We start from the raw sequence: 21,514 nt of genomic DNA, 5'->3' as shown, positions 1-21,514 counted from the left end.
ATTGTGGTATCGCTAAAGGTGTGATGATGTAGACTGTAGTTATAAGGTGTAATGATGTAGATTGTGGCATCGCTAACGGTGTAATGATGTAGATTGTGGCTTCGCAATATGTGTATTGTTGTAGATTGTGCTATCGCTAAAGGTGTGATGATGTAGATTGTAGTTATAAGGTGTAATAATGTAGATTGTGGCATCTGTATAGGTGTAATGATGTAGATTGTGGTATTGCTATAGGTGTAATAATGTAGATTGTGGCATCTCTATAGGTGTAATGATGTAGATTGTGGTATTGCTATAGGTGTAATGATGTAGATTGTGGTATCGCTAAAGGTGTGGTGATGTAGACTGTAGTTATAAGGTGTAATGATGTAGATTGTGGTATTGCTATAGGTGTATTGTTGTAGATTGTGGTATCGCTAAAGGTGTGATGATGTAGACTGTAGTATTACTATTGGTGTAATGATGTAGATTGTGGCATCGCTATAGGTGTATTGTTGTAGATTGTGGTATCGCTAAAGGTGTGATGATGTAGACTGTAGTTATAAGGTGTAATGATGTAGATTGTGGCATCGCTATAGGTGTATTGTTGTAGATTGTGCTATCGCTAAAGGTGTGATGATGTAGATTGTGGTATCGCTAAAGGTGTGGTGATGTAGACTGTAGTTATAAGGTGTAATGATGTAGATTGTGGTATTGCTATAGGTGTATTGTTGTAGATTGTGGTATCGCTAAAGGTGTGATGATGTAGACTGTAGTATTACTATTGGTGTAATGATGTAGATTGTGGCATCGCTATAGGTGTATTGTTGTAGATTGTGATATCGCTAAAGGTGTGATGATGTAGACTGTAGTTATAAGGTGTAATGATGTAGATTGTGCTATCGCTAAAGGTGTGATGATGTAGATTGTGTTATCGCTAAAGGTGTGATGATGTAGACTGTAGTTATAAGGTGTAATGATGTAGATTGTGGCATCGCTATAGGTGTAATGATGTAGATTGTAGTATTACTATTGGTGTAATGATGTAGATTGTGGCATCGCTATAGGTGTATTGTTGTAGATTGTGGTATCGCTAAATGTGTGATGATGTAGACTGTAGTTATAAGGTGTAATGATGTAGATTGTGCTATCGCTAAAGGTGTGATGATGTAGATTGTGTTATCGCTAAAGGTGTGGTGATGTAGACTGTAGTTATAAGGTGTAATGATGTAGATTGTGGCATCGCTATAGGTGTATTGTTGTAGATTGTGGTATCGCTAAAGGTGTGATGATGTAGACTGTAGTATTACTATTGGTGTAATGATGTAGATTGTGGCATCGCTATAGGTGTATTGTTGTAGATTGTGGTATCGCTAAAGGTGTGATGATGTAGACTGTAGTTATAAGGTGTAATGATGTAGATTGTGCTATCGCTAAAGGTGTGATGATGTAGATTGTGGTATCGCTAAAGGTGTGATGATGTAGACTGTAGTTATAAGGTGTAATGATGTAGATTGTGGCATCGCTATAGGTGTATTGTTGTAGATTGTGGTATCGCTAAAGGTGTGATGATGTAGACTGTAGTTATAAGGTGTAATGATGTAGATTGTGGCATCGCTATAGGTGTATCGTTGTAGATTGTGGTATCGCTAAAGGTGTGATGATGTAGACTGTAGTTATAAGGTGTAATGATGTAGATTGTGGCATCGCTAACGGTGTAATGATGTAGATTGTGGCTTCGCTATATGTGTATTGTTGTAGATTGTGCTATCGCTAAAGGTGTGATGATGTAGATTGTAGTTATAAGGTGTAATAATGTAGATTGTGGCATCTCTATAGGTGTAATGATGTAGATTGTGGTATTGCTATAGGTGTAATAATGTAGATTGTGGCATCTCTATAGGTGTAATGATGTAGATTGTGGTATTGCTATAGGTGTAATGATGTAGATTGTGGTATCGCTAAAGGTGTGGTGATGTAGACTGTAGTTATAAGGTGTAATGATGTAGATTGTGGTATTGCTATAGGTGTATTGTTGTAGATTGTGGTATCGCTAAAGGTGTGATGATGTAGACTGTAGTATTACTATTGGTGTAATGATGTAGATTGTGGCATCGCTATAGGTGTATTGTTGTAGATTGTGGTATCGCTAAAGGTGTGATGATGTAGACTGTAGTTATAAGGTGTAATGATGTAGATTGTGCTATCGCTAAAGGTGTGATGATGTAGATTGTGTTATCGCTAAAGGTGTGATGATGTAGACTGTAGTTATAAGGTGTAATGATGTAGATTGTGGCATCGCTATAGGTGTAATGATGTAGATTGTGGCATCGCTAAAGATGTGATGATGTAGACTGTAGTATTACTATTGGTGTAATGATGTAGATTGTGGCATCGCTATAGGTGTATTGTTGTAGATTGTGGTATCGCTAAATGTGTGATGATGTAGACTGTAGTTATAAGGTGTAATGATGTAGATTGTGCTATCGCTAAAGGTGTGATGATGTAGATTGTGTTATCGCTAAAGGTGTGGTGATGTAGACTGTAGTTATAAGGTGTAATGATGTAGATTGTGGCATCGCTATAGGTGTATTGTTGTAGATTGTGGTATCGCTAAAGGTGTGATGATGTAGACTGTAGTATTACTATTGGTGTAATGATGTAGATTGTGGCATCGCTATAGGTGTATTGTTGTAGATTGTGGTATCGCTAAAGGTGTGATGATGTAGACTGTAGTTATAAGGTGTAATGATGTAGATTGTGCTATCGCTAAAGGTGTGATGATGTAGATTGTGGTATCGCTAAAGGTGTGATGATGTAGACTGTAGTTATAAGGTGTAATGATGTAGATTGTGGCATCGCTATAGGTGTATTGTTGTAGATTGTGGTATCGCTAAAGGTGTGATGATGTAGACTGTAGTTATAAGGTGTAATGATGTAGATTGTGGCATCGCTATAGGTGTATTGTTGTAGATTGTGGTATCGCTAAAGGTGTGATGATGTAGACTGTAGTTATAAGGTGTAATGATGTAGATTGTGGCATCGCTATAGGTGTATTGTTGTAGATTGTGGTATCGCTAAAGGTGTGATGATGTAGACTGTAGTTATAAGGTGTAATGATGTAGATTGTGGCATCGCTATAGGTGTATTGTTGTAGATTGTGGTATCGCTAAAGGTGTGATGATGTAGATTGTAGTTATAAGGTGTAATAATGTAGATTGTGGCATCTCTATAGGTGTAATGATGTAGATTGTGGTATTGCTATAGGTGTAATGATGTAGATTGTGGCTTCGCTATATGTGTATTGTTGTAGATTGTGCTATCGCTAAAGGTGTGATGATGTAGACTGTAGTTATAAGGTGTAATAATGTAGATTGTGGCATCTCTATAGGTGTAATGATGTAGATTGTGGTATTGCTATAGATGTAATGATGTAGATTGTGGTATCGCTAAAGGTGTGGTGATGTAGACTGTAGTTATAAGGTGTAATGATGTAGATTGTGGTATTGCTATAGGTGTATTGTTGTAGATTGTGGTATCGCTAAAGGTGTGATGATGTAGACTGTAGTATTACTATTGGTGTAATGATGTAGATTGTGGCATCGCTATAGGTGTATTGTTGTAGATTGTGGTATCGCTAAAGGTGTGATGATGTAGACTGTAGTTATAAGGTGTAATGATGTAGATTGTGCTATCGCTAAAGGTGTGATGATGTAGATTGTGTTATCGCTAAAGGTGTGATGATGTAGACTGTAGTTATAAGGTGTAATGATGTAGATTGTGGCATCGCTATAGGTGTAATGATGTAGATTGTGGCATCGCTAAAGGTGTGATGATGTAGACTGTAGTATTACTATTGGTGTAATGATGTAGATTGTGGCATCGCTATAGGTGTATTGTTGTAGATTGTGGTATCGCTAAATGTGTGATGATGTAGACTGTAGTTATAAGGTGTAATGATGTAGATTGTGCTATCGCTAAAGGTGTGATGATGTAGATTGTGTTATCGCTAAAGGTGTGGTGATGTAGACTGTAGTTATAAGGTGTAATGATGTAGATTGTGGCATCGCTATAGGTGTATTGTTGTAGATTGTGGTATCGCTAAAGGTGTGATGATGTAGACTGTAGTATTACTATTGGTGTAATGATGTAGATTGTGGCATCGCTATAGGTGTATTGTTGTAGATTGTGGTATCGCTAAAGGTGTGATGATGTAGACTGTAGTTATAAGGTGTAATGATGTAGATTGTGCTATCGCTAAAGGTGTGATGATGTAGATTGTGGTATCGCTAAAGGTGTGATGATGTAGACTGTAGTTATAAGGTGTAATGATGTAGATTGTGGCATCGCTATAGGTGTATTGTTGTAGATTGTGGTATCGCTAAAGGTGTGATGATGTAGACTGTAGTTATAAGGTGTAATGATGTAGATTGTGGCATCGCTATAGGTGTATTGTTGTAGATTGTGGTATCGCTAAAGGTGTGATGATGTAGACTGTAGTTATAAGGTGTAATGATGTAGATTGTGGCATCGCTATAGGTGTATTGTTGTAGATTGTGGTATCGCTAAAGGTGTGATGATGTAGACTGTAGTTATAAGGTGTAATGATGTAGATTGTGGCATCGCTATAGGTGTATTGTTGTAGATTGTGGTATCGCTAAAGGTGTGATGATGTAGATTGTAGTTATAAGGTGTAATAATGTAGATTGTGGCATCTCTATAGGTGTAATGATGTAGATTGTGGTATTGCTATAGGTGTAATGATGTAGATTGTGGCTTCGCTATATGTGTATTGTTGTAGATTGTGCTATCGCTAAAGGTGTGATGATGTAGACTGTAGTTATAAGGTGTGATGATGTAGATTGTGGTATCGCTAAAGGTGTGGTGATGTAGATTGTGGTATCGCTAAAGGTGTGGTGATGTAGACTGTAGTTATAAGGTGTAATGATGTAGATTGTGGTATCGCTAAAGGTGTGGTGATGTAGATTGTGGTATCGCTAAAGGTGTGGTGATGTAGACTGTAGTTATAAGGTGTAATGATGTAGATTGTGGTATTGCTATAGGTGTATTGTTGTAGATTGTGCTATCGCTATAGGTGTGATTATGTAGACTGTAGTTATAAGGTGTAATGATGTAGGTTGTGGTAAGGCTAATGCGTTTCAGTAATATTGATAATATTCTTATTGCTGAAGAGCGTCTGATCTTCTCGTCAAAGCTGTAGCACTTATAGCTATCCTGCTATTATCTTTTCTGGTTCATACTGATAATGCCCATTTTCACAAATTAGGCGCATCATATAGATTTAAAAGTACTCTTCCAAGAACAGGCCAACAACATACATAGTTTATAATCAAATTGTATTTGTCGTGTTTTGTGCACTATTTTAGAGTACCCGCTGGCTAGCACAAAGGATTGAAGGAGTGCAGAACATTGTAAATAATATATTATAACATAATTTACAATAAATCCTAATGTACCATATTTCTATCAATACATAATATTGAACCAAATACACGTGGTTAGCTAAATTTTCTTCTTACTATTATACTGCAAATACAATTTCTGTTGTTCTTAGCAGAGTAACACTTTGCTATGTGATAAAGTGATTGATGATTAGTGAAACTCACCGATTCCAATGATAACCACTAGCTGTGACCAATATCAATTAACTTCTGACTCGCCGACCTCCTTATACCCGCAACTAATATTTAAAAAACGTGTTTGTGTAATTAATCTGCTTAACATTTAGTTCCATTGATTTTCTTCCTCATAGAAACATTTGCTCATAACATTCATTCATTCTAGTAATATATTCCATGGGGTCATTTTACAGATACGTAGTATACACAAGTGTACACACTGAAATGAAGTATTACGGAAAAGCCACAGTAATTTGTTTATTTATCCTTGGTGTCGGTTTGGGCGTGGAGTTGTACAACATGGTAAGCATTTATTAATATCATCATTAATATCATCATTTCAGTTACGTTCCCGTTGTGGGCGCTTGTACTTAATCGTTTTCTGACACCCGTGAACGTAACGCAAACGAAATTAGAACAACATGTTACGTCCCCGTTACGTACGCAAAGCGCCCACAACGGGAACGTAACTGAAACCAGAACCATGTTAATCCGTCTCTCATTGAGCAACTATAACTATCCAATAAAATTTGTTATGTCATTTAACGTCCGGAATCTGAATTAGTAGTTAGTTCCCAGACATTTGACAGAGCTCTCTCTATTTCCATCCACTCTGCTGAGGTCCCAGGCCTGTTTGCCGATCTCTTTCAGCAGATCAATGTCATGCGTTTTCGGTGGGTATAAATATTGGCTAAAACGCATCCAATATTTCTTATTTCATCATAAATATACAAAATCACTCTAATATAAAACGTGTTATCAATGTCAGTGAAAATTAATGAAAATTGACAGCGAGAAAAGCTTTCGAAAATCAACTACGAGTCAGTCACCTTGATCACGTTCAAAACGACTGCCGTACGATCAGGCAGCCGATGACGTCATTGGTTCGAGCGGAGGTCATGCACAAAGCAGTGACGTATTCGTTCTCGTTCCGTTCTCGTATGCGCATCTTAATGTCTCCACTCTCTAATATATAAGAGAAGAACGAATGAAGTGGACAACGATGGGTTACTTCAGTTGACCATTTGTATGAATAAAGATTGACTATCTGTAATGAGCCAATGTCTATTCTTTTGCATCGTCCGCCTGCACGGTGTTGTTCCGTTCGGATATTCCTCCCTCTACAACACCGTGCGGTAATTCTATTCATAACCGTGTATGTCACGTGGTTGCGCGATAGAAAGTTTACCGACCAATAGAAAGCTTTGTTACAATGACTGCCAGAAACGGCTGGAGCTTTGCATTCCTGATGTCTTCGGCTTCATTTCTGCCGATATATGTTGCAGTGACATCATGAACTTTGAGGTATAACACCTACTCTTCTATAGTACCCAACAGTGGTGACAACACTATTACCACGCTCGACAGTCGCAAGGCCGGTAAAGCATAATAACATAAGGATTTACTATTTCCAGTGCGACTAAAAACGAGCACATCAGACACGGCACTAAGTATAGTTTGAATAGCTTTAGTCTGAATATCAGTGAGTTGCATGATGTATGGATATCGTCGCTGTATTGCGAAATTTATTCTCGAGTCAGACATTTTCACCGCCTGGCAATCATCATGGTGAAAACAAAGTCCGATAAATTCTAAGAAAACAGTGTTTTGGGATGGTCGTTGACACCTCTGAACAGTGTAACAAGATTACCCCTACATATGCAACATATTTAAATTTGGTTGTTTAGGATTTCTTCAAAGTTAAGGTCGTGCTGTTTTCTCAAATTTAGTCGTTTTCACCGGCTTTTCGACCGGTACTCCACAGCAGCTCGCGCAGAGCCCATAGAAATACATGGCAGAGTGGAGCGCGTGGGGCATCTCGTGATGAATTTGATAGCTTGGCCAAGCGCGTTGAAGAAAGAAGCAATATGATTGGCTGTTGGTAAATTGATTCTAAACTGTGAGGGCATTGTCACATACACATATTCCTAATGAAATACTTCAAGGTGATAGCGGAGTGCTTCGCCGGAACATTCACCTTGAAAATTCAAGATGATTCTTTTGGGTCGAATGTGGTATCTCTACGTTATTAGATAAATGAATCACAGTTCCCGAACACAACGCTAGTGTTTACGACACATGGTGGAGAACTCGGGTACTGCTTGTTAGTGGGACATGCTCAAATGTACACTGCATTATCTACGTGTCGTAAAGACATGTGAGGAAGGTCACGTACTAGCAACCTATCACCTCCACGTGTACATACATACCTGGTAATCATGTGGTCGTACAAACGTCTGCAGCGATCGGCTAATTGCATGTTTACTCTGCTACGCCTTAGGATTTTTTTGGGATAGAGTTTGTAACACGTTGTAAGAGAGAGAGAATGAGAGAACTGGACAGCAAGGGGTTACCTCAAATGCCCGTTTGGACGAATAAAGCTGGACTATCTGTAATGAACTAATATAAGTGTGTATTCCTTTGGGACGAATATGGGCATATCTACGTGTAAGTGTTATCAGCGAAGTGGGTCACAGTTTCCCTAACGCTAGTGTTCACAACTACATCATGACGTACGTGTGGATTATGCTGTTAGCCTCCCACATCGTACCTGCGCTGTTCAATATGTTGGCACCAATTATTGTGTGGCTAAATTTTTATCATGTTGAGATTTTAGTCTTTATTATTTATTAATTCAGGAACTAGGACAAATGAGACCTTCGCCTCCCACACCATCTTTACCAAAATTAACATTGCCTCTGAAAACTAAAGATGAGTATCAGTATACGCAATTCGATATAAAGTCACAAAGAGATACTCTGACTCAAGATGTAATGACACAATCTCCTCCAACAATACTGTATTCGGAAACTCGGCAAAATGAGTCACAAGGAACACATCACAAATTACAAATTGACAAGCGCACCATAACAGACACGATTGCTTATGACTCGTATAACCGCTACGGATTGGAATGGATGGGTCAAGTCACCGAATTGGAATGGGCTGAAAGCCACTCTACACAAAGTACAGACACGCGTCAAAGAAGAACGCTTGTTAATTTCAATGTAGGTAAAGGTTCTCTTGGATTAACATCATCTGATAACACAAAGTGAGTAAACTATTACAATTTTCGTATGGACCATGTTATTTAATTTGATGTTATGAAATGATGATTTCAATAAATGATTTTGTGGGAAATATCTCCTCCTTTTCTAAAGACTTTCGACTTATCCATACGCTGGAAAATAACTTTAGTTTCTTGTTGAATATGAATCCATATTCCAAACCTTGGGTACATTGTAGCGAATTTGGTGTATTTAGTTTTCTTAATTTGAGTGATAATACATTTAGGTAACCTGTTTTGCTCCTTAATACAATGTTTCTTGAAAAAACCTTCATAAATTATCATCGAGTTATTTTTCTCATTATTATGTACGAAGTTTTTTACAGTTTATCTCTCATGTCATTCTTGTGTCATTGAATTTGTTTGCATTGTCAACTTCGAGCCTTTGTTTATGCGTATATTACAGTGGGTTTAAATACTGCATTGATTCACATCTGTAAAGCATGTATAATGTAAGCCCTCACTTGGTGTAAAACAATACACGTTTAATTAACACTGCGGTCCTTTCGCATTTGTAATAAATGTAAATGTTTTCAACCAGTGAAAAAATATACAATTTAACAAGGCAGGGACTACGATAAAACATAACAACAAGGAGGAGTAGATTGTTAACCTTTTTCAGAGTTTTGCAGATATCCATTTATGGTATTATCACGGGGGTAATTCTTCTCCTCTGGGGTTCTCCACACGTGTCCGGGGGGAATCTCGTCCGGTCTCTCTATCGCGTCCCCTTGAGGTACGGGATCAGGAAAGTCACTTAAGCCTTACAGTCAAATAAGACACACACAACGAAATACGTTTCAGCTCTCGTCTTAGTCGGTCAATCGAGCACTCTATCAGACACAGCGCCCTGGGGAAAAATCCCCAAGACTATCGCAAGGCTGACCCAAGACTAGCCCAAGACTGGACTTTAGACTGCGTCTGTCGTGCTGTGCTCACCAAGACCAACTCAAACTCTCTTTATTCATTTTCAAGACTCTAACCAATCACAAAACAGTAAAAGGACTCTAGGGCGTAACCTTCAATCATAAAGCCAATTACACTAAGTACTGAATACGTCATATCTTTTGATTAATCGTTCACTACATTAATAACTACGGATACCAACTGTCAGAATTAATAGTCTGAATAGCGACGGTTATCTCGTAATTAGTTCCAAATCACTTAGTCAAGTTCCGTCCACAACTTCAAATAGGCCTAAACGATGACAGACATAACACAGCAATTCGTTGATAATCAGCTAATTAAGTCAATTAACAGATACGCGAAAACTAATTCATGACAGTATAGACGAAGAAGTCTTCGTTCAGAGCTCCACAGAGTTATGAACAAGGCGATCACTGATGTTTGAGCCATTTCATTTATGACTTTAACGAAAGTATCTTCATTCAGAGCTCCGTAGGTTTATTAACACGGTAACCATTGATGTTTGAGTTATTTGATGATGCACCACACACCACTTGTAGTGTTGACCCATGCACATAATACATCACCCATAAAGACAAAATATGTCGCATCATCTAACATAGTTGTGCTTACTAAATTTAAAGACACGTATATATATTTGCTCATAACAATATTTTATTTTTATTCATAGATTTAAACTGTATGGCCAGAAAAACATAATTCAGAAAGGGAGTATTGTACACGTCGTTATAGAAACGTATGACATATATAGCAACGCAAAACCTCGGGGTGGTGATTTCTTCTCTGCTGTTATGTCTAATGATAAGCTGCAAAAGAGTACATCCGGTAGAGTGTTGGATTATGGGAATGGTACATATTCAGTGTTCTTTTATGCTGCATGGGCAGGAGATGCCGAAATACACCTAGCGCTTATACTAACTCGAGAGGCAATCGACTTTGTCCAAAACGTCATAAGAGAAAGAAGGCTTTTGAATTTTGGTGTCACCTACTTTGATGGAAAAAGGCGCGAAAAAAGCTCTTGTAAACTGGTGAACGGCGGACAATGGAAGGACAAGTGTTCATATACTAATCAGAACTCGATTGGATCAACAGCAATTGTATGCAACAAGCCTGGCATGCTAGGATGTGATAAACTATATGACGTCACTACCGGTGTTCGTCAGTTAAATGAAGACATGCAAGACGAAATAAAAGATGTTAAGTATCTTTATGATGGGTAAGATATGGCTTTGTTACTTGAAAGTATGTATGACGATCATATTGACCGTACTCGTAATCAACTTATTTTTTTTCCAGTTTTCAGTAATAATTCAATGTTATAACATTTCACCCCGTGCGAACTTTTGCATTTCTATTTCTTTCGCGCGCTTCTGCATTTAAAACTATTATTAGCATTTCAAATACAACAATGTAGCATGTTTATTGACGTATCATGTTTCTATGTAGAAAATATCACCAAACAAAGCTTGCAGGAAGTCCAATGAAAGTGAAAATAACAGGTAAGAGCCAAGGGGATTATTAATGTTTTACTTACCCCTTTGAACAAAGCAAGTTGCTCAGTTATGTATAGTATTTAATGCCAGGTATCATGGCTTATATTTGTTATTAACAAGTACATTGCTATACACTACGTTTTGTTGGTAAAACACTATCTTTTATTCGTAAAACATTAAACCTAAGCGCTCTCGAGCCATGAAGCGCTTCCATAACGTAAATGACTGACACAAATGGCGTTTAAATCATCAATGAGGTTTTTATCTACAGTCGTTCATTAATAAAGATTATTTCGTTGAGATATGTGTGTTCTATATGACGAACGACTTAACAAATGAACACATATGTAAATATCGATGCTTTCATCAACATACATTATTTTTAAATAAAAGACGCGCTCTGTCATTTATAGTAATTGTCAAGGTGTATTATGTCTTTTGTGTTTTTACGTAATCTTAACAATAGACGTTACATTTTAATAAGTATGGTTATTGAAATATTTTGCTTAGATTCAACGCTACCGCCACCAACATTGCCTGTATGTGGTCCTGATTTACCGATTCCTATATCTGATGGATATTGGGAAAATAACGTCACATTCATTCCTATGGTCTGCCAGAGCCAGCAATGGACACAGGAGGAAGCACAGAAATGTTTGTCGAATAAGGTTTTCAAAATTTATGGGGATTCTACACTAAATCAAGTTCAGAATGCGCTTTATGGCACGATCAAAGACCGTTCTAGAATAGACTATCACTATATCGCCCCGAGAATGGGTGGTGAACCAAGGTTAGTGCAAGTTATGCTTATGGAAAGCGACTACCTGGACACGCTTTCACAAGACGAATGTGTATCAAAACAGTTCATTGTAATTTTAAATTTCTCTTTCCATCTGGGATTGTGGTCGAATAAAGCATACCTAGAAAGGATTTTCCATGCCAGGGGAGCAGTGGAGAGGTTAATGAAGCGGTGCCATGGTAATGTTCTCATCTTCATCAAGATGGCGCATCCACGTGACAACCTTTATGCAGAGCAAACAGTCCATAGCAACAATTGGACTTTCTACACCATGAACCGTATGATTCGTCACGTGTTTGGTGGTATACATGTTCATTTCTGGGAGGTCTGGGATATGGTCCAATCACATCCTTCACCCAATCAGGTTCACATGCCAATGGAGGTCATAGGTCAACAGCTACAGCTGTTTTTTTCGTACATTTGTCCTGAACTGGGAAAGTCAAACTAGATCATGCACAAGTGACAATGTAGCTAGTTAATTACAGTCCTTGGATTGCTAAATAAGTATTGACTCTGTTTATTGAATTCCGGTCATAAAATACTATATGTCGCCAGTGCAGTCAGAGATCAGCTGATCTGGGAATTGGCAGCGGGTAAGGGTAACAATGAGCGGGATGAGTTGAGGGAAATGAGAAGTGGGCAAAACAAAGATGTGTGGGGTATAATAACTATACAGGTTTTCAAATGTTTATAACAGTTTTGTTATGTGCTAAACTTTCAAAATATGTTGTCATGTAGTGTATTTAATAAGCCTAAGTTAGTTTTCAGACTATGTGCTTTTTATGAATTGAATTATCACGATTTGAGTTATATTTTAAATAGTGTGAATAAATTGATATAAATTTTAAGTTTATAAGTTCTAATGAACAACACTTCAATGTTATTAAATAATATCATACATCATACAATAAATTATGTATGTTCAATATGTAATTCAAAAGCAGATTTGCTTTTAATCACCATTGTAAACTGTCTATAATGTTATTTTGTGATTTTTATTTTTATTTGTAATTCAATTGTGAAGTGTTAAGTCCTTACCAAATCTGTAATCTTGTCGTGCGGATTTTGAAGCAATCATTATATTCCAACCTGTACTGGAGTATGTAATAAATAAATTAAAATTAATTTATCATAAATCATCACTTCATTGGACCGGACACTAGCACTCATGAAATAACTTTGACAACAACACAATACACATCTGAAAACCCGATCTTGGAAATCTATCCTACCACATACTACGGGTATTATAGGTAAAATGATCCATTTGAAAAATGGTCCAATCAGATTGTTTTACCATCATGGTGCCTGTCATCTCGAAATCTGTGAAAAGTTTTCACCTTAGTATTCTAACTTGAGATCTATCGAAGTAGCCAAAATACAAACCAACGAGTCTCTCTCTCATTATATATTTTCAAATACAAGCGATGCGCTGTTTCTCGAATTATAATGCAAGCGCGGTCGTTAGGAGATAAATAGAAATCCGCACTGCATCTACCCCCACATTTTTTAACCAATTAATAGTAGCAAACTATTCAATTATAAAACAACCTTTTTTGGTACTGTTTTCTAATTCACTGGTTTCCCAGCATATGAGCTGGGTGACTGTCATACTTTGAAATATGTATGAACATCTTGGTCGCATGGGTTGGAAATATGCCATTAATGGCAACAAAGATTCACCGATTCTACAATGGCGTATCTTGATTGCGATTACATGGCACTGAAAACGCTGACGTAATTGTAAATGGGCCTATGTAACACGCCCTCTGTAGTTGGAATCCGTGATTTGAATGTTCACAGCGTGCTGCTTGCCTGGGATGTGCTTTTCATATCTTACAATCGCGTCAACAACTTATAAATGGTATGCACAATTTTCAACATATCAAAATAGTCCATACAGGCAAGTCGTCAAATCATTATGCATATATATTTGACACTGATTGAAAGTATGTTCATGCTAACAGATCACAAATATCCCCCTAGAGAATTATTAACATTTAAAATCATGTCATGCATTATCCGAGCTTTCGGACATGCAGAGAAACAGTTTTACACGGCAAAATTTTAAAATTGTATGAGAAAATAGCACTTAATCGTCAAAATCTAATAATCGCTGCACAATTAGTATTTTGGGATGACGAAAAATTAAAGGTCGCACTTTAAACAAAGCTTATTTCCAAACAACTAACTGTTTTTGAACGCAAACGTATAAAGTAACAGAAGATGTGGAATATGATGTATATTATTTGAATAAGTTTGGGAATGTTGTATGAAAGTTTGCCAGACTGTTGGAGGAATTCAAAAAAGTAAATAGTATTTTGATTTTTTTGTGAAGCTTGATTTCCCTCATAATAAGAGCTGTGCTTGTTCACTGGTGTTGTGAGATCAGACGTCGTTCTATTCACCTCATAGAAGAATAGAACTTACAAACAGATAAATACACCCTGCTGAAAATGAGCAGCACACAAGACAATAAGAAATTGAACAGAGTCAGTAGTACTGTGAGTGAAGCATAGAGTACAGTGAGAAATAACACAAAGAGATATTCACTTCACTATTTGACGTTGGGCCTGGGTACACAAAGGTAGTTGAAACATAGTCCTAAGTTCTCTGACAAAATACGTGAATGAACTAAAAAACACCTGAGCTACCAGGGTCATCAGTATTCAAAACGGCCGAGGAAAAAAAAGTAAAAGCTAAAGTGAAGTAAAGTGAAGGTAGATGTTGAAGGTAGAACATTTATTAGGTCACTGAGCAACTAATATCTAAAAAATTGAATGTCTGCCCAGCAACAATCACCGTTACTTAGCAACTAAGTTGTAGCGAAATTAGGGAAAAGTCAGGTTAGTGAGTTATGTTGAACACATACAGGCAACTAGAAGACACATGTATTTGGACGGACACCGAAGCAAAGGGATATATGTATTGTTTTACGAATACGCCAGTGCTACTCATGACAACAGATTGACAACCCATTTGAATGTGAACCAGGACAATGCAGCTAAGTAGTGATTTTATCTAGTGATGTTGAGTTACATGTTATTCAGTTATTCTCATGTTTTGGTAAATTGATCTTCAGATATGTTATCATGCACTGGTAGTAAAAATCATAAACCGGAGCTTGTGATATTATTAAAAACCTAGCCACGTGAACGCAGAAACTCGTAGGGAGACAGTAGACGAGTAAAAGTAATCTACAGAGATTAAAGCAGGTGAGTTCCTCGACTATAGAGATAGAAAAATAGATGTGGCAAACAAGTAAAGGCAGAATAAAAACATTGGCTTGAAAGTGATATGCCTGGATCCTGTGGTTATGTGCCCATAGTTCAAAGGGAATAGTGTTACCAGACTGATACAGGAATGCCAATCACTGGCCAGCAAAGCATTGGTATGAAGAAGCCTAGGGTACATTTGTGTATAAGTGATGGTTCGACTATACAACCAGCTATGCAACATTCACACATCCCATGCTAGTATTAAAAGTCACTAGCTAAGTTTGGGATGTATGACATGCGTCTGTTATGGTTGAAACGACAGTCCAAAGTCAGTAGACTGGCTCATAACATTCCACCAATCTGCGATAAGGCTATTTAAGTTAAATCAAAGACTCTTTTGATGGCATTTCAGGTGCCTTAATGATACTACACTCGACGTCGAAAGGTTAATGATGCATACCTTTCCTGGCACAACGTTTTGGTGCCCCTATCGATAGCTTTGGCCAGCTACGAACAATCTACTATAGTAAAGTGCCCTCGCTACATATTGACCCACATTATATATTACTGCCCTTATATGAGCGTTTGTGCCCGAGCGCAGGTGATCATTTTCACGACGTTAGGAGGGCAAATGATCTCCTTGCGCGAGGGCCCTAACACCCATACTCGGACTGTATTATTTTTATTACATGCCTTTAATAACATAAAGAACACAATGGTTTATATCGTAATGTTTAAAGGCAATTCTTATTGGTAATAAGATGCATTTTTCATAAGCAGTAACAAAGTTGTGCATGCAGTCGCGTTAATCGATAAGTTTGGCACTGCGGATGGATATGTTTACGCACCATGTTAACCGGCTCCCTTGACAATCTGCAGACGCTAATGGCAGCATCACACGAAATGAATATTATGCAGTGGTTGCGGTCGATAGGACAGGGCCAACTTCATGAAATTCTTGGACCAGCACAAGAAAATGAAGTACCAGACGAAGTGGACGGTTTTATAAAAGCACACCAGATTCAAAGTACCGTTAAAACCACCGAACGTGATGTCCGTCGCTGTACCGAGAGGCTATAATTCAGAATACCGGAAAATTACGGTGCCTTGAAGAAAAACAACCGGTCGAGTTGAATGAGCTTCTGGGCTAATTTTTCATCAAAATTAAGAAGAAGGACGGAGACGAATATGAGCCAGCTTCCCCCGCTACCATGAAGTGTAGTTTGGAGCGCTATCGCACGTTAAATCACGCAAATTCAGTCGTATACGGGTTATTGACACTAGCTCTGAAACTAGCCAGGAAGCTCATGTATCCGATGTGAGTTGTTTTACATGTATTGTTGTAAAATTGGATTTGTGTGTGGCTGCAAACCTTTATTAAATATTGAATATTAACATATTCATCACGATTGTCCGTTTTATTTTTTTATAAATTGTCTCCAGGCAAAGTATTAGTAGTTCCGGGATTTTCCTTGATCATTTGATCTCTGTTACTATTGACGACGGTCCGTACATGGTTCACTGGACCACAGCAATCTCCGAATGTTCCTATTCTAAAAAGCAAGATATGTGCATGTGCATTACGTCAATATAGCTTTGGAAAGGACAAGTCTATTGTTTGCTTCGAGGTAACCAGCCATTTACACAATTACAATTGCAACCGAAAAACTAACTAGAAGCTGTATGCAAATCTAGCCCGCCCCTGCACTGAGTTGATTGTGAATATATGATTGGCCCCGCCAGATTGGTGTTAGTTGTAGGTCCAACAATTAGTCTATGAGCCAGTGAGGTTGTTGGTACCCTATTAGTCCATAAGCCAGTGAGGTTGTTGGTACCATATTAATCTATGAGCCAGTCAGGTTGTTGGTACCATATTAGTCAATGAGCCAGTGAGGTTGTTGGTACCATATTAGTATATGAGCCAGTGAGGTTGTTGGTACCATATTAGTCAATGAGCCAGTGAGGTTGTTGGTCCCATATTAGTCTATGAGCCAGTGAGATTGCTGGTACCATATTAGTCTGAGCCAGTGAGGTTGTTGGTACCATATTAGTCTATGAGCCAGTGAGATTGCTGGTACCATATTAGTCTGAGCCAGTGAGGTTGTTGGTACCCTATTAGTCCATAAGCCAGTGAGGTTGTTGGTACCATATTAGTCTATGAGCCAGTGAGGTTGTTGGTACCATATTAGTCTATGAGCCAGTGAGATTGCTGGTACCATATTAGTATGAGCCAGTGAGGTTGTTGGTACCATATTAGTCAATGAGCCAGTGAGGTTGTTGGTACCATATTAGTCTATGAGCCAGTGAGGTTGTTGGTACCATATTAGTCAATGAGCCAGTGAGGTTGTTGGTACCATATTAGTCAATGAGCCAGTGAGGTTGTTGGTACCATATTAGTCTATGAGCCTGTGAGGTTGTTGGTACCATATTAGTCAATGAGCCAGTGAGGTTGTTGGTACCATATTAGTCTATGAGCCAGTGAGATTACTGGTCCCATATTAGTCTGAGCCAGTGAGGTTGTTGGTACCCTATTAGTCTATGAGCCAGTGAGGTTGTTGGTACCATATTAGTCTATGAGCCAGTGAGATTGCTGGTACCATATTAGTCTATGAGCCAGTGAGATTGCTGGTACCATATTAGTCTATGAGCCAGTGAGATTGTTGGTACCATATTAGTCTATGAGCCAGTGAGATTGTTGGTACCATATTAGTCTATTAGCCAGTGAGATTGTTGGTACCATATTAGTCTATGAGCCAGTGAGGTTGTTGGTACCATATTAGTCTATGAGCCAGTGAGGTTGTTGGTACCATATTAGTCTATAAGCCAGTGAGGTTGTTGGTACCATATTAGTCTATGAGCCAGTGAGGTTGTTGGTACCATATTAGTCTATGAGCCAGTGAGATTGTTGGTACCATATTAGTCTATGAGCCAGTGAGGTTGTTGGTACCATATTAGTCTATGAGCCAGTGAGGTTGTTGGTACCATATTAGTCTATGAGCCAGTGAGGTTGTTGGTACCATATTAGTCCATGAGCCAGTGAGGTTGTTGGTACCATATTAGTCTATGAGCCAGTGAGGTTGTTGGTACCATATTAGTCTATGAGCCAGTGAGATTGCTGGTACCATATTAGTCTGAGCCAGTGAGGTTGCTGGTACCATATTAGTCTATGAGCCAGTGAGGTTGCTGGTACCATATTAGTCTATGAGCCAGTGAGGTTTTTGGTACCCTATTAATCTATGAGCCAGTGAGGTTGTTAGTACCATATTAGTCTATGAGCCAGTGAGATTGTTGGTACCATATTCGTCTGAGCCAGTGAGGTTGTTGGTACCATATTAGTCAATGAGCCAGTGAGGTTGTTGGTACCATATTAGTCTATGAGCCAGTGAGGTTGTTGGTACCCTATTAGTCCATACGCCAGTGAGGTTGTTGGTACCCTATTAGTCCATAAGCCAGTGAGGTTGTTGGTACCATATTAGTCTATGAGCCAGTGAGATTGCTGGTACCATATTGGTATATGAGCCAGTGAGATTGCTGGTACCATATTAGTCTGAGCCAGTGAGATTGTTGGTACTCTATTAGTCCATAAGCCAGTGAGATTGCTGGTACCATATTCGTATGAGCCAGTGAGGTTGTTGGTACCCTATTAGTCCATAAGTCAGTGAGGTTGTTGGTACCATATTAGTCTAAGAGCCAGTGAGATTGCTGGTACCATATTGGTATATGAGCCAGTGAGATTGCTGGTACCATATTAGTCTGAGCCAGTGAGGTTGTTGGTACTCTATTAGTCCATAAGCCAGTGAGATTGCTGGTACAATATTAGTATGAGCCAGTGAGGTTGTTGGTACCATATTAGTCTATGAGCCAGTGAGGTTGTTGGTACCATATTAGTCTATGAGCCAGTGAGATTGCTGGTACCATATTAGTCTGAGCCAGTGAGGTCGTTGGTACCATATTAGTCTATGAGCCAGTGAGATTGCTGGTACCATATTAGTCTGAACCAGTGAGGTTGTTGGTACCCTATTAGTCCATAAGCCAGTGAGGTTGTTGGTACCATATTAGTCTATGAGCCAGTGAGGTTGTTGGTACCATATTAGTCTATGAGCCAGTGAGATTGCTGGTACCATATTAGTCTGAGCCAGTGAGGATGTTGGTACCATATTAGTCTATGAGCCAGTTAGGTTGTTGGTACCATATTAGTCTGAGCCAGTGAGGTTGTTGGTACCCTATTAGTCCATAAGCCAGTGAGGTTGTTGGTACCATATTAGTCTATGAGCCAGTGAGGTTGTTGGTACCATATTAGTCTATGAGCCAGTGAGGTTGTTGGTACCATATTAGTCTATGAGCCAGTGAGGTTGTTGGTACCATATTAGTCTATGAGCCAGTGAGGTTGTTGGTACCATATTAGTCTATGAGCCAGTGAGGTTGTTGGTACTATATTAGTATGAGCCAGTGAGGTTGTTGGTACCATATTAGTCAAAGAGCCAGTGAGGTTGTTGGTACCATATTAGTCTATGAGCCAGTGAGGTTGTTGGTACCCTATTAGTCCATAAGCCAGTGAGGTTGTTGGTACCCTATTAGTCCATAAGCCAGTGAGGTTGTTGGTACCATATTAGTCTATGAGCCAGTGAGATTGCTGGTACCATATTGGTATATGAGCCAGTGAGATTGCTGGTACCATATTAGTCTGAGCCAGTGAGGTTGTTGGTACTCTATTAGTCCATAAGCCAGTGAGATTGCTGGTACCATATTAGTATGAGCCAGTGAGGTTGTTGGTACCCTATTAGTCCATAAGTCAGTGAGGTTGTTGGTACCATATTAGTCTATGAGCCAGTGAGATTGCTGGTACCATATTGGTATATGAGCCAGTGAGATTGCTGGTACCATATTAGTCTGAGCCAGTGAGGTTGTTGGTACTCTATTAGTCCATAAGCCAGTGAGATTGCTGGTACAATATTAGTATGAGCCAGTGAGGTTGTTGGTACCATATTAGTCTATGAGCCAGTGAGGTTGTTGGTACCATATTAGTCTATGAGCCAGTGAGATTGCTGGTACCATATTAGTCTGAGCCAGTGAGGTCGTTGGCACCATATTAGTCTATGAGCCAGTGAGATTGCTGGTACCATATTAGTCTGAGCCAGTGAGGTTGTTGGTACCCTATTAGTCCATAAGCCAGTGAGGTTGTTGGTACCATATTAGTCTATGAGCCAGTGAGGTTGTTGGTACCATATTAGTCTATGAGCCAGTGAGATTGCTGGTACCATATTAGTCTGAGCCAGTGAGGTTGTTGGTACCATATTAGTCTATGAGCCAGTTAGGTTGTTGGTACCATATTAGTCTGAGCCAGTGAGGTTGTTGGTACCCTATTAGTCCATAAGCCAGTGAGGTTGTTGGTACCATATTAGTCTATGAGCCAGTGAGGTTGTTGTTACCATATTAGTCTATGAGCCAGTGAGGTTGTTGGTACCATATTAGTCTATGAGCCAGTGAGGTTGTTGGTACCATATTAGTCTATGAGACAGTGAGGTTGTTGGTACCATATTAGTCTATGAGCCAGTGAGGTTGTTGGTACCATATTAGTCTGAGCCAGTGAGGTTGTTGGTACCATATTAGTCTATGAGCCAGTGAGGTTGTTGGTACCATATTAGTCTGTGAGCCAGTGAGGTTGTTGGTACCATATTAGTCTATGAGCAAGTGAGGTTGTTGGTACCCTATTAGTCCATAAGCCAGTGAGGTTGTTGGTACCATATTAATCTATGAGCCAGTGAGGTTGTTGGTACCATATTAGTCTATGAGCCAGTGAGGTTGTTGGTACCATATTAGTCACTGAGCCAGTGAGGATGTTGGTACCTTATTAGTCCATGAGCCAGTGAGGTTGTTGGTACCATATTAGTCTATGAGCCAGTGAGGTTGTTGGTACCATATTAGTCCATGAGCCAGTGAGGTTGTTGGTACCATATTAGTCTATGAGCCAGTGAGGTTGTTGGTACCATATTAGTCCATGAGCCAGTGAGATTGCTGGTACCATATTTGTCTGAGCCAGTGAGGTTGTTGGTACCATATTAGTCTATGAGCCAGTGAGGTTGGTGGTACTATATTAGTATGAGCCAGTGAGGTTGTTGAAACCATATTAGTCAATGAGCCAGTGAGGTTGTTGGTACCATATTAGTCTGAGCCAGTGAGGTTGTTGGTATCATATTAGTCTATGAGCCAGTGAGGTTGTTGGTACCATATTAGTCTGTGAGCCAGTGAGGTTGTTGGTACCATATTAGTCTATGAGCAAGTGAGGTTGTTGGTACCCTATTAGTCCATAAGCCAGTGAGGTTGTTGGTACCATATTAATCTATGAGCCAGTGAGGTTGTTGGTACCATATTAGTCTATGAGCCAGTGAGGT

At 38.9% G+C, this 21,514-nt stretch overlaps 1 protein-coding gene across 1 annotated transcript in view; it reads left to right on the top strand.

The window, feature by feature from the left end:
• Nucleotides 1-12,749, top strand: part of LOC146735749 (NXPE family member 3-like) — a 72,709-nt gene extending 59,960 nt beyond the window's left edge. Inside the window, exons 4-7 of the mRNA XM_085506052.1 lie at nt 8,258-8,670; nt 10,283-10,828; nt 11,059-11,111; nt 11,616-12,749. Coding sequence (XP_085362178.1) covers nt 8,258-8,670; nt 10,283-10,828; nt 11,059-11,111; nt 11,616-12,352 — 1,749 coding nt within the window. The 3' untranslated portion in view covers nt 12,353-12,749. The remainder of the gene's footprint in view (nt 1-8,257; nt 8,671-10,282; nt 10,829-11,058; nt 11,112-11,615) is intronic.
• Nucleotides 12,750-21,514: the final 8,765 nt, after the last annotated feature.

The sequence above is a fragment of the Saccoglossus kowalevskii genome, chromosome 12 (genome assembly GCF_978046115.1).
Source record: "Saccoglossus kowalevskii chromosome 12, keSacKowa6.1, whole genome shotgun sequence".
NCBI classification, from domain to species: domain Eukaryota; kingdom Metazoa; phylum Hemichordata; class Enteropneusta; family Harrimaniidae; genus Saccoglossus; species Saccoglossus kowalevskii.
This window is presented reverse-complemented; position numbering and strand designations above follow the sequence as displayed.